Source organism: Eptatretus burgeri, chromosome 10 (genome assembly GCF_056783735.1).
Source record: "Eptatretus burgeri isolate ZD-2024b chromosome 10, Ebu_testis_v1, whole genome shotgun sequence".
Lineage (NCBI taxonomy): Eukaryota > Metazoa > Chordata > Myxini > Myxiniformes > Myxinidae > Eptatretus > Eptatretus burgeri.
The window spans coordinates 41,199,861-41,214,066 of NC_140970.1; the positions used below are offsets into that span (position 1 = coordinate 41,199,861).

At 40.1% G+C, this 14,206-nt stretch overlaps 1 protein-coding gene across 3 annotated transcripts in view; it reads right to left on the reverse strand.

Moving 5' to 3' along the window:
- The window catches only part of LOC147018392 (rho GTPase-activating protein 24-like), a 241,847-nt gene that overhangs the window by 78,088 nt on the left and 149,553 nt on the right, over positions 1 to 14,206 (reverse strand). The window contains exon 1 of one of the 3 annotated variants that reach the window (XM_085897988.1): positions 3,610 to 5,390. The exons of the other annotated variants lie outside the window; for them this stretch is intronic. Coding sequence (XP_085754114.1) covers positions 3,610 to 3,724 — 115 coding nt within the window. The 5' untranslated portion in view covers positions 3,725 to 5,390. Of the gene's footprint in view, positions 1 to 3,609; positions 5,391 to 14,206 lie in introns of those variants that run through there. 3 annotated transcript variants of the gene reach the window in all.

Sequence of the window (14,206 nt, forward strand, 5' to 3'; positions counted from 1 at the left end):
TTAAGTGTCTTTGTTGAGCAGAAATGAAATGATAAACTTCTCTTAATGCTCTTGTTTGACCACCTCCTGAGCCACATATCATTTTGAGATTGTTGTAAATTGTTTTTCCATTGTTCAATTGATAACGATCAAAGTTTTCAGTCCATTCAAGGATATTAATTTTTTCTTTACATCCTCAAACTTATTTGTAATTAAATTTATCCGCTTATTTGTTTTATCTACTTTTACCCCGGTAATTTCTTCAATCAGACTTATTTGATATTTCTCACATTCTTTCTGTTTCTCATTTAAATACCATAACTGATTACATCTCCACTCTTTGGTTTGGTTATTGCTTTGTTCTATCATTTATAAATCATTAAAAAGACAGCGGTAGCCTGTTAAAATTCCCAACCCAATATCTTAACACTTATACTTATAACTATAAGGGAGACTATTGATTCCATTCTCTAAAATATATCTTTCATCATCAAAAGTTCCTCATGCTTTCTTATTTATCTCTTCTGTATATAATTGATGTTTATAACTTCTTATTGTATTCATTTTTCTGTACTCTTCCTTCTTTAAGGTTAAACAGTTGTAATAATGTTTAAAGTTTATTGTTTCCTTGATTATATTTTTCTTTATTCCCTTTAGCTTCTTATCACACCTTTCAATGTTATTATTATTATCAATATACGTGAAAGCATAAGACTTTGATCTCAATCCTATAAATTCACTCATGATCTTCCCACCCAATTCATCTTTAAACTTACCAATAACCTTTTTATTATTTGATGAAAACAACACATCACCTGACATATAATTACTTGTATCATATATATATATATATATATATATATATATATATATATATATATATATATATATATATATTATATATTATCAATCATATCCTCATATACATCACTTGTCTTAATTTCTAATATAAAACTATGTATCCATATATAACAATGACACATTATCCTTATAGTTTAATTTTAAATTATTATAGTAATAGTCATACATTAACGACTTTGACAGACAAGAATTGTTGTTCCTATATAAATAGATTTATCGATTTCAATACTTTCTTTTTTCAAATGAATAGCACAAAAGTTCTCTGAAAACACCTCCACTCGCTCAAAACTTGGTCTATTAATGAACTTTGAAGCCTGTTTCCAAGATGGAGCAAGTCTTATGTTTTGTCGATTCCTAACATTTTCCATCGTCTTTCCAAATACAGCATTATTCATTAATTTATAAAAGTCCTTCTCAAAATATGTTTTTGCTTCTGTTCTCCTTTTTGTGTAAAATCAATATACTTCTTTAACCAATGACTTTGTTTAAATTTCAAAATCCTATGAATTTTCCTCACTCTCAACCCAGCAGATAAATATTGTCTCAAGTTCCTTTGATGCAAAACATAACTTTCTTTATCATTTAATGTAGTAAGTAGTTTTTCTGTAGATTTACCTTTTATATTGAATGACTGTTGGTAATCATTGAACCATTCTTTTCTTGGACTTACTTTATCGGGGGCAGAAGGAAGGTCTTTATGTTTGTGATGAAGTTCTTCTGGATATTTAAAATCAACCTTAAAATAATATCCAACTTCAGCTTCATCCAATTATTTTTGAGAGGAGACAATAATGTCTTGTAAAACTTTTTCATAATGTTTTTCTTTAACCCATTTAAGTTTTCCATAAGGTAAACATTGAGACATAGCCCACCCATACAAATTGTTAGCATCATAATACATCAGGTAAGAGTTGTCCTCATTCTTATTACAATCAGGAAGATATTTATTATTTGCTTTAGCATATCTCTTGGAACATACTTGAGATATTCCTCCTCTTTTAGCCTTCTCTATCATTAAAAGCATATCTATATCACTGATTAATTCCAAATTCTGTTTTGTCATTTTTAACATTGCACTGAAAGCCAAACCCGGGGCTGTGTAATAGTGAGCGGGGTCTAATCCATAAGAATTTTATGATGACAGACTGTTCTAAAAGTTTCAAACAAATCAGCAAATAACATTACATCAGTTTTAGGATACAAATCATGATATTCTCCAAGATTCTTTGTATTAAACTTCTCCCAAACCTTTTTAGCTTATGTATAATCTCAATCGGAAATATGAGTTTTATTCAACTTGGCATATAAACTTTCCCTTGAAGGAAGTTGTGTTTCTTTAAACTTCTCAAATGAATCCATGTAGTCATACGGATATATTCCCTTTTGTGATGAGAGATCAATCTCTTCTTGATTTGAGAAATGTGATTTAAGATTCGGTAAGTTTTTAATATTTGATGCAAAGTTAGATTATGGACTTGCCATAAACTTGTATGTGTCAAGAAATCTGATATGGGTTATGGGGATGTATAAATTGTTTTTGTGAATGAGATGTATTTTTGACCTGTGTTCGGAATGGCAGAAATATCTCCAGATGTCGTTGAAAGTTCATTTATAAATAGATATGTGTCATTGTGAGCGTTGTGAAGAAAGACAGGAATAAAGTTTCAAGGCGACTCACTTTCCAGCTCACCCGCTCACCCTCTCAGCACTCAACCAACGAACCCTCCGACTCTCTCGGCACACTAGCCTGAGGATGGTGTCGTAATTTATCGATCTCCCTCAGCGGGGAGGGGCCTTGGTGAAGTGGACGTCACTGTTCACCCTGATTGAATGGGGCTTCCATGGGGCCGCCCTTTCTGGGTTGGGTTTCGGCCATGCCGGGAACCCCGCCCACTCACCGCGTGTTCGGACTCGCCAAAAAGGAACGACTGCAGAGATTCTGCTTCGGAAAGCGAGTCGCCAGTTAGGCGAGAAGGTGAACACGCACTTGTTCAGCCCATGCGAGAGTAGCAAGCGAGATGAAGGTGCGAGCATGCAGAGGGTACCATGGGTCATCGTGGATGGGATATAATGATTTATTAATCTAACTAAAAAAACATCGCAATGCACCCCTTTGATTTCCCACTAAACACAAGGATGGGTTCAATCTACACATAGACTTAACGGCATAACTAACTTCGGCGCACCTGCATGTTTGTATGCATACAGTTCCTTGAACCGTAACACTACCCCCCTACCTTTTGCAAGACTCGACCCGAGTCGTTAACATCCGTGTGGCATGCAGGTGTAGGTTTCCCCTCATATGTTTTACCTATGGATCCATGAGTGCAACATTTGAATACATGTCCCAAAAATAAATAACCTAGTGTGTTGCGTAACTCAACTAACAGACTCATTCGGACAACTTAACTACATTGCCGGCACTAAACAAACAACAGGTGGGTTTGGATTATGTACATTTCTACTATTTACACTACCCATGGCCCAGGACCTGTGACTTGAGGAGAGAACAATAATAAAGTCAACATTTGGGTTGAGTGCACAGCAGGGAATCGATGTTTGGGCATCTTCAGAGCCTTCCATGGTCTCTTGTTTGGTTGGTGAACTTTATTTATTTATTTATTATTATTATTATTATTTTTTCCACTGGAGGCAACTCACCCTAACACAGCAGGCCACACGCCATTTCACAGGCCATTTGAACTGGCCTTTATGTAACAAGGAGATATCCGGGCTGCTCAGTGCAGTCCCCGGTCCATTTGAACTGACCTTGATGCAACAACAAGGAGATGGATGTACGGGCTGCGCAAATGCAGTCCCCGATAATGCGGCTGCCTGCAGGGCAGTCCTTGCAAACACTTTCAGAGAAGGTACTGGAGCACATGGTAAAGGTTGTGACATGGTAATGCAAACAAAGGCATGGTAGGTATGGAAAACGGAGCAAGGCAAAGGCATGAAAAGCATGGCATGGCAAATGCAGACAAGGCAAGGTGCGATGCAACAGGTTGGCACATGAAGCTGGCTGGCCTTGGTGTGGTCTCGTGAGATTGTCGAGGGAGTGTGATGGTGTTGGCCGGTCCGAAGATGGGCTCGGACCTACCCTACGGTCTGCTCCCAACCTATTGCCTATGCCTGTCCTTGTCCATACCCACCCCCATTAGCTTGCAAAAAAAAAAAACAACGAAAGTTAGACTTTTTTATATATATATATAATTACGTGTGTCCCTAACCCCCTTATCGTCTTTGTACGGATAACCTGTCCTGACTGTCCATCCCCAATCCTTAAGATCCCTTTGGAAAGGATTAAGGAAGAGACAAGTGAATCTGTCTCAAGACCCAATGCAACCTCAGAATAGCTCCCACAGATTTCAGCAATTTTCCAGGATGAGTCCAGCGGCCTACGAACAGCGAAAGGATGGATGATGTGAAGGGGTACATGTTTCCTATCTATCCCAGCATTTATTAAACATTAATCCATCCCCAGGGCTTTTCAACACGTCTGTTTCTTTAAATTATCGGTCCAAGCAACCTCGATTCCCGTCGCCTGTGTTGGTGTTCAATAAAAATTTGGGCCTGGCCCGCAAATTTTCTCTCGAGCTCTTGCACAATTTCGTGGCTGGGCAGCGTGGCTCCATTGGCAGGGATACCCATCTGCCGAACTCGAACTGCGGCACCCCCGGGTCGCTGAGGTGGTCTCCAAGCCGACCGACTCCTTATGAACGTGGGGGATGCCCTTCCTGGCATCTTCCCCGTTGATGCCCGTGTGGCATTTTGATGCTCCGGGTCCCGTTTCCGTGGGCTACCCATGCCCATTACATGAACTCAGTCCCTTGGACCCATGGCCTACTCTGGCCGAAGTGACTACTTCGGTGCCCGGGGTGCCCTCGACTCAGTACGCATATTTCAACAGCCACGCTCCCAGCCGGTCAATAGACTCCTGCACCCTACACAAGGTTTCGTGCATTCGTTCGACACCAACAACAAACCGACATCTGTTTTGGTTAATTAAGCTAACCCGCTAACTAACATTACACTAACCCCGGGTTCCCTTGGGTGGGATTCACTCCTCCCCCAATCATTCGTTCGCACCATGCATTCACTCCACTCACACTCGGGTCCGCTGACCCACGTTTACTCATTGTGTTCCTTTCTCTTTTTTTAAATTTTTTTTCACACCAAAACTGACGCTAACTACGTTCCCATAACTAGCTCGTGCTCCCCATCATCCCTTACTCCAATGCACATTCCATTTAACTCTCCGTAGCTAATCGACGTCCCCACTACACATTCCATGTCTGTCCATGTCTCCAATCCATTCTAAATTCTAAACTAAATTCCCTCTAACTTATTTTACCAGGCCCCATGGGGGACTGCTCATGCCCCATGAGGCCGGTCAATCTAACGAGAAACCCCTCCCCAAACTTGTGCTCCTTTGCCCCACCGAGGATGTTCGCTACATCCTGGCCGGGCATCGTGTACTCGTGGCAAGGCTCGGCCATCCTTGTGTCGCCAGGGCGGCAGTTTACAACTCGCTCGTCCCTTTCATATGGCCGATACATGAGGCTTCAACGTCGCCCCGTAAATCGCACCACACGCTCGCTTCCGAGCAACCCACCATGTGAGCCACCATGTGTGACTCACCTGGCCTTCGTGCTGCGCAATCCCTGCCGATGACGTCACTCGCACACCGCTCCGCGTGGCTTGCCATGCCCACGGGCCCGGCGGTGTCGCCATCGGGACTCGTTCCGCGAATTCCACTCGCGGCGCGCAGCACGTCGGCCTCCGTACACGTGCTCACATGGGAATTCGTGCTTTCCAAATTCACTCAACTTCATTTTAGCCGTCCACGACCGGGTCTTGTACCAAGCGCCGATCACGCAAACGTCCATGCTTGGGCCGTTCGCAAAACAGGGAATGGACCTCGCACGTGGCGTCCCGTGGAGCTGGCGCGGTTTCCGAAATAACTCCGTCCGTTACACGACCCACGACTCCCGTCTGGGTCGGTCCGTGTCCCATTTCCTCATGTGCACTCATACATTTGCCCCACTCGCACGTTCCGACACACACTCTGGGACAATCATACTGGGTGCTTGGGTTAACATAAGAGACCCCGGGGTTTCTATGCCCCCAAAGCTCGGCATGTGCTCTTTCGCACCATGCAACCGCTCTACCTCGTACGGCCTTACCGGACTGACCTGGTCACGGTCTGCCTCGAGGGAGCATTCCGTCTCCCCTTGTTCCTGTGGGAGGTTAATCCGACCTTCGCATTGGATCCCAATACATTCCACAATCTCAACCTCAATGTCCCCTCCCAGTTCTATGTGTGTGTGCTCCTCTTTAATTTTGTGCAATTCTTCCTTGACCTGTTCTATCTCCCTTCGTGTATCTGTTAATTCCTCCTTTGTTATGCTTAAACACTCCATTGTCTCTTTTATTATTTTCGTCATCCCCTGTCTGAGCTTACAGGTTTCTCCCTTAATTATTGTGGCGTCACTGGTCACCTCGACCTTGTCCGTCGTCATCGCGGTCCGAACAGCCTCCACACTCCCCCCCCGATTTGGTCATTTCTCCACGTGCAGTCCTGATCCCATTTGTAAAATTCCGGACCACATTTTTCATTTCGCCCTTCATTGCTTGCCGATTCGCATCCATTTGGTTTTGTAAATGCCCTTTCAGTGGTTGTCTTAGCATCTCCACCATCTGGCTCATGTCAAATGGCTTTTGCGAAGCCGATCTGCCACGATCGGGCGCGGATCCGACAGGGGTCGCACGGTCCTTCTTGGGGGAAATTTGATGCAGGGGAGCACCGGCATTGTCACCGTTGCCGCCAATGCTACCTCTGAGTTTGGCTGCAGGGAAAGATCTCCTACACAACTGTCGTTCTGAGCAACGGATTTTTTTAACATTATCTCAGAACCCACCTGTAACAGCTCGTCTTGGTCCGCCATGGTTTGTCCCGAGAATTAAATAAAATTTAGCTGCTCTTAATTTCGGAGAGAAAGGGGGGTGGGGGGTTGCCAAGCACACCACTGGTCCGAATCCCGTAAATTTCTCTATGGAGGCGGAGGGTTCGAGATCCAAACTCCTGACACCAAACTATTGCGGGCCGGAGGTCCGGTGGCGAGAACGACCGCTAGGTGGGGAAAGTTACATCGATTCCCACCGGACTCTCCGGAATTGTAGGCCATCGCTCACGGGTAACTCCGTGATGCGGCGGGTCGCTTGACTGACCGTGGACGCCAATACTTCAACCGCGTGGCGTAGGGTCTTTTTGTCTTGAACTAATTTACCTAATTAACCATGCGGTGTCCTCTACCGGGGAACCATGCCCTCGGTACATCTTGCCCGAACCGGATCACTCTACCAACTACCTTTCCGGTTCGGATGCAGCCGAGCGGAACTACCAAGAACGTACCGGCTCGGATGAACTGATTATTGGGGATAAAGACCCGGCGAACCTCAGAGCCGAACCATGCTGGACCAATGAAGGCAAATACAGAAACGAACTGGGAACATTTCTACAATAATTTATTAACAAGCACTTACAAAAGAATGACACAGAGCAGACTTACGCGGGAATACAACAGGCAAGATTTACATTGATCAACTAAAAACACTTATGCAGTTCTACTTAAAGACGGCGCCACACACTCAGACACACGCTCAGCCAAAATAAACCCAGATGTATGGAAAGGACCCCCGCAGCCAGAGAGGGAGGTGAGCTGCGGGCGCAGTTTCTTCGGGTACCTGAACCTTGGAGGGAAGGGATGCTCCGTGGTGCAGCACCTGCCAATGGTCGTGCGGCTCGGTCCATGGCCACACGCGTGGAGACCTTGTCTGCCAAAGAGCCCGGGTCAGGTAGAGCGGAGTCTGAGGTGGGGATCAGGGTTTCCAGCTCACTCTCAAGATGACGCACTTTCTGGCTCACCCTCACGAGGACTGACTTTCCAGCTCACCTGCTCACCCTCTCAGCACTCAACCAACAAACCCTCCGACTCTCTCAGCACATCCCTGAGGATGGTTTCGTAATTTATAGATCTCCCTCAGCGGGGAGGGGCCTTGGTGAAGCCGACGTCACTGTTCGCCCTGATTGGACGGGGCTTCCATGGGGCTGCCCTTTCTGGTCGGGATTTTCGGCCATACCAGGAAGCCCTCCTACTCACCGCGTGTTCGGACTCTCCATAAAGGAACTACTGCAGAGATTCTGCTTCGGAATGCGTGTCGTCGGTTAGGCGAGAAGGTGAACACGCGCTTGTTCAGCCCATGCGAGAGTAGCAAGCGAGATGAAGGTGCGAGCAGGCAGAGGGTACCGTGAGTCGTCGTGGATGGGATATAATGATTTATTCATCAAACTAAAAAAAACATCACAACGCACCCCTTTGATTTCACACTAAACACAAGGAGTGGTTCGATCCACACATATACTTAACGGCATAACTAACTTCGGGGCACCTGTATGTTTGTATGCATACGGTTCCTAGAACTGTAACAATATGATGGTCATTGTGAGGAAACACGAGTTTGGAAAATATAAAATAATTACAGGGGATGGGATGTTCCTTTCCCCATACCACAAGGGTGAAGGTATGTATCTTGGTAGAGCATACTATAAACCTAAGAGACAAAGGGGTGTCGGACATCAATTTAGAAAAAAAGGAAATGGGATAATTGATACTCTAATGGGTAGAGGTTCAACTATTCTTAAACATAAAGACCTAATTGGTTCAACTGCTTCTGCTGTGGGAAATGTAGTAGGTGCTATAAAGAGTATAAAAGATGCCCAAAAGGAATCTCATAAATTGCAAGCAATAAAAGAAATTAAGTAAGGCAAAAGTCAGTTGTCTCCCCAAGAACGACAGAAAATAATTAAAATACTTGGGTCAGGGTTTCAAAAGTTTTAACATCTTTTTTCCAAAATAAATACAAGTATGGAAGCAATTGATAGTATCTATAATTTCGATGATACCATTGTCATCTGAAACTCTACTAAAAAAAGAAGACTACTTCAAGGTAAATGCAATAACTGGAACAGACTGGAATGCAACTGGAACAAAAAGTTTTGAAATAAATAATCAACAAACTTATTTGAACCGAGCCGAAAGTTTCTTGTTGTGTAAATTTACATTCACAAAGGCTGCGAATAACACAAACGCTACACTCGCAAATGATTTTTTCTGGAAAATGTTTGATAGTGTTCGTTTGTACATTGGAACACAAGAAGTTGAAGCGGTTGATTATGTCTCTGTGACATCTGAAATGATGAAATTTACACGATATTCATTTCGTGATAGAATGGGAAAGGGAGCTGTCGAAGGTTTAATTCCTGATATGGCAACGGGAACAAACACAGACCCCGGATATAGTCAAGGGAAAGGAAAAGAATGTGATGATGATACAAAAACAAATAGTTTTACTGTGGCAGTTCCTCTTAAAGGTATATTTGGATTTTGTGATCATGATAATGTTCTGTATGGTCTTAAGATTAGATTTCAACTGCAAAGGAATGATAATGAAAAAAGATTGCTTTTTGGTGTGGCTAATGCTTTTGCTGATCAGAATAAATTTCTAATTGATGAAATTAGTTGGTATATTAGTGAATATACTAATCTTAAAACAGAAGAGATGTTGAATAGAAGACAACTCAAAGAAACCACTCAATGTATCATACCTTAAAAGAAGATGCCAACACGTTAAACTGAACCAAACCACTTACACATGAAATGTGGGTGTTCTGGAAGGAAAGCCACGATATCTGTGGCTCATTTTTAAAAAAAGCAGATGGTGATACTGCTACTGATAAGAATAATGCGTTGAGTGATAATGCAAAGGTGAAACAACTTCGTGTTTCTCCAGATGGAACATTTTATCCACGAGATAAATTGGAAATTTAATCGGAAAAAAAATGATTATGCTGAAGCATACAAGTCTTACCAAAAGGTGTGTGAAAGCAATGGAAATAAAGAACACATTTTGGATATGACAGCTTTGAAAAGTCTGTATACAATCGATGTGATTGACCTGAGTGCTCAAAAGGAAACTATAAAGTCTAATCGAGTGGATACTTCCCTGTACATTGAAAGAGGAGAGAGTGAAGAAGTTGATACATGTTGTTTGCTTTTGGAAGAAACAGAATTACAGATTAATACAGATAATGGTGTTATGATTAGTCTCACATAATTTTTTTTTATAAATAAATGAGTGGTAAAGTGCCAACTGGGGTATATGTAAACCAAATCATCTTCATAAACTATCATCTTGTATTCAAAATCAAAAGCCTTGTATGATTAACGTTAATATAATTCAGAGAAAAGGAGCAGTAAGAATTGATGTTTTGCTCACAAGACAACAGGTGAAAATCTTTAACAATACTGGCTCACTTAAAATTAAAATGTCAAAACCAATGTTGAAGAAATATTCAACAAGAGAGAAGAGTGGAGGATTTCTCCCATTTCTAATTCCTTTATTTGCTGGTTTAAGTGCTGCTGGAGCATTGACGGGTGGTATTTCAGCAGCAGTGAAAACTGCCAAGGAAAGGAAGGCTCAACTCTGGGGTCAAAAATAATTGGAAAGACATAACAAAGAGTTGGAGAAACAAATGAGTGGAAATGGTGTAATTGTAGATTTTGCTGAAAAACTTGAAAGTCTGCCTGATAAAGCGAGATTGTTAGTTGGAGATATGCTTGCTTCTATTGCACAAGCAGGTGTAAAATTAACTAACAGGGGTAATGGATTATATCTTTATCATAAATAAATGAGCATTGATGAGTGGTTTAAAGAATTTGGAAAGAATACAACATCAAATTTAGAACTTATGAAATATTGTAAGAAATTAAAAATTCATAATGTGGTTATTTGTATGAGAAATGAATTAACAAACGTGTCTAAACATACAAAGAATATTATTATGAACTTAGAAGATAATAATGGGAATGGTTGTCATTGGGTTTGTATTTTTAATAGTCAAGACAAATATTATTTTGATTATTTGGTCTTCCACCACCTGTGGAAGTAATACAATTATTACAGAATGCTGTTTATCAAACATTTCAAGTCCAAGAATTAAATTCCAAGTGTTGTCAATTATGTCTCGATGTGTTATTTCAACTCAAGAAAAATAAATTTTTTAATGACATTATTTTTAATCTAATATAAATGACTTATGTTGGTAAAGATGGTTCTATCCTTGATGTATCCCAAGAACTGGATATTGATTTATGAAATTATAACACAAAGGCACAGGCTGAACAACAGAAATATAGTATAGCAAAAAATATTAATATGAAAAATGCTTATAAATTAAAAATTATCCAAGCCCAACTGATGCGAATGACTTGATGAGATTAAGTGATTTATCACAATATATATCCTTAAATAAAACGGCACGTTTTGTTCAAGGAGTAGAATTTACAACCACAACACCTGGCGCAACAAACCATCCACCTTTTCTTATTAAATTCAATTATCTGCTTAGTATTGAATTTTATAAAGAAGGAAGAATAGTTAATATGAGAATAGAGAAATGGAGGTATAATATGTGTGATTTAGGATATAATTGGTCTTTTTCATTCAACCTGGAAGAGCTCCACAATTTTTATCAGTCTCGTAAAGAAGAATATTATCCTCTTGGTAAGAATCAGGAGATATGTGGAAGCACAATTAGCAAACAACAAATACACGATTTCGGGAATAGGAAATTATATGAGGGTGAAGCAATAGTTTATATGACAAAGAAGGAAGGAAATTGGATAATTATACAAAGTCGAGGAATGCAAACTGATTTCACAACAGGAAGACGGGGCGGTATTACGTGTCATCATATTAATCTGTCATATATTTCTGATACATAAATGACAGCAAGAAGACTTCAAGAAAATGATAATTTTTGCATTCAAGGATACCTTCAAGAAAAGGGTGTTCAATTTTACATTCCTTATGAATTGGAACATAGACACGGGCAATTTTCAATTAAAAACTGGCCTTATACTGATGTTAAAATACCCACAAATAGAGATTTGATTAAAATATTAAATAAAAATGAACTTCTAAAGGTGATGAAATATAAAACTCTTTTAGGAATCATCAACAAATCTTATTGGTTTCCTATTATAAGAAAAATAATTGTGGATTCAAGAGTATCACAGAATCCAGATGAATATATGTTTGATATTCTATGGGGTGAAAGTGGTTCAAAGATAGTAAGGGATGAGGAACGAGTTGAAGAAACTGAGACAAGAGAGAAGGAGGAGAGGGAAAAGAGAGAGAAGGAGGAGAGGGAAAAGAGACAGAAAGAGAGGGAGAAGAGAGAGAAGGAGGAGAGGGAGAGGGAGGAAAGAGAGAGAATAAATAAATGTAAAAATATGGAAACCAGTGAGATTATAAAAAGATCAAAGGTATTACAGAAAATAAAGAAATCTCATCTCACCGAGGAGGAAAACAAAGTATTGTCAAGTCTATTAGAAATGTATGCGTCAAGGCTATTAACATCGGTTTCAGGGAGAAGATTTAAATGAGAAAGTGGAGATAAAGAAGAGAAAAAGGAAAAGATTATATTCTTGATGATGTTGGTGTAATTGACTTTGAATAAAGTTTTACATTTTTTTTCTTAAATAAATGGAGGAGAGAGTGGAGACATTTCTAAAGATTCTTTATGTTTTAAAAATTAAGACTCAAATGTGCATGTTGGAAACTAAAAATGTTTTCGCACTCTGTCGGAATTTTTCACATAAAAAAATGAGTTATTGTCTAAAATGTAAAAATAAAACCAAGAGTAAAAATATCTCGTATGTTAAAAGTTAAAATAATAGGGTTAAACAAAAAGGTACATGTTTGGTGTGTGGCTTAAAAAAGAGTGAATTCACCAAACCCCAGCAAGGGGGAGATATACAAAAGTTTTTATCAAGAAGTAAATTTACAACAACTGGAATACCAGGGGAATTACACCGACCAGGGTATTCTTTCTGTGGTCCAGGAACAAACTTGAATAAAAGATTAGATGAGGCTGACAATCCTAAACCATGGAGCAAACCGATCAATAGGGTTGATGAAGTGTGCATGAGGCACGATATTGATTATGGAAATTGCACAACGTTGGAAGAAAAACACGAAGCCGATAGAGAAATGGTGTTTAATTTGTCTCTGATAATAAATCCAACCTTGAGAGAAAAAGTTGATAGGTTCATCGTGAAGAAGATAATCAGTGCTAAATTGAAATTTGGGCTTGGAAATTCAAAAAACTTAGAGGCTCTAATGATGTCATGAAGATTGAAGAGCAATTAGCTAATGAATTACATAAACCAATAATCACAAAGTTTCATAGAAGGAAGGTTTATTCCAAGGAAGTTTATTATATCTGGTCCGCTGATTTAATTAAACTCAATTCTGATAAGGAGAACAAGTATGCTTTAACTGTTATTAATTTGAGGAGTAGATATGCGTGGGTTGTTCCTTTGAAAAACAAATCAGGTGATATTCTTTTGTTAGCTTTCCAACAGATATTAAATAAAAGCAAGAGAAAACCTAAAAAATTGTGGACTGATGACGGTACAGAGTTCTACAACAAAACATTTATGAATTTTCTTTAAAATAACAACCTTACATTATACAGCACCTTTAATGAAGGAAAAGCGGTTGTTATTGAGCGTTTTAATCGCACTTTAAAAGAGACGATATAAAAAATTCACTCAATTCAATTCTCAACAATGGTTGTCTTTAATTCATGACATTGTAGATAAGTACAATGACACAATTCATAACTCAACAGAAACGAAGCCATCAGAAGCATTTACAAAATTAAAAGATGAAAAAGAGATTAATGTCAGAAAGCCTAAATTCAAAGTTGGTGATATAGTAAGAATATACAGGTGGAAATCTCATTTTGAAAAAGGTTATACCAAGCGATGGACAAATGAACATTTTGAAATTGTTGATGTCATCAGTACAGTTCCTTGGACTTACAAATTATGTGATTTAAAGGGGGGAAGAGATTTTAAGTTCATTTTATTCACAGGAATTACAAAAGACAGATAAATTGAAAATTTTTTTTGACTCTGCCTCTTTTTTAACTCCGTCCCCTTTTTGACTCCGCCCACACAAGCCCCACCCACAAAAGCCACATCCACGCAAACCCCACCCACATAAGTCACATCCATATCCATCATATCCACATAATTAGTGATTAGTTTATTAGTTCCCACACACGTTTAATTAATTTAAAAAATTGCTCCACCCACACAAGCCACATCCACACAAGCTCCACACACCCACACAAGCCACACCCACCCACACAAGCCACACCCACCCACACAAGCCCCACCCACCCACAAAAGTTCTACCAACACAAGCCCCACCCACACAAGCCCCACCCATC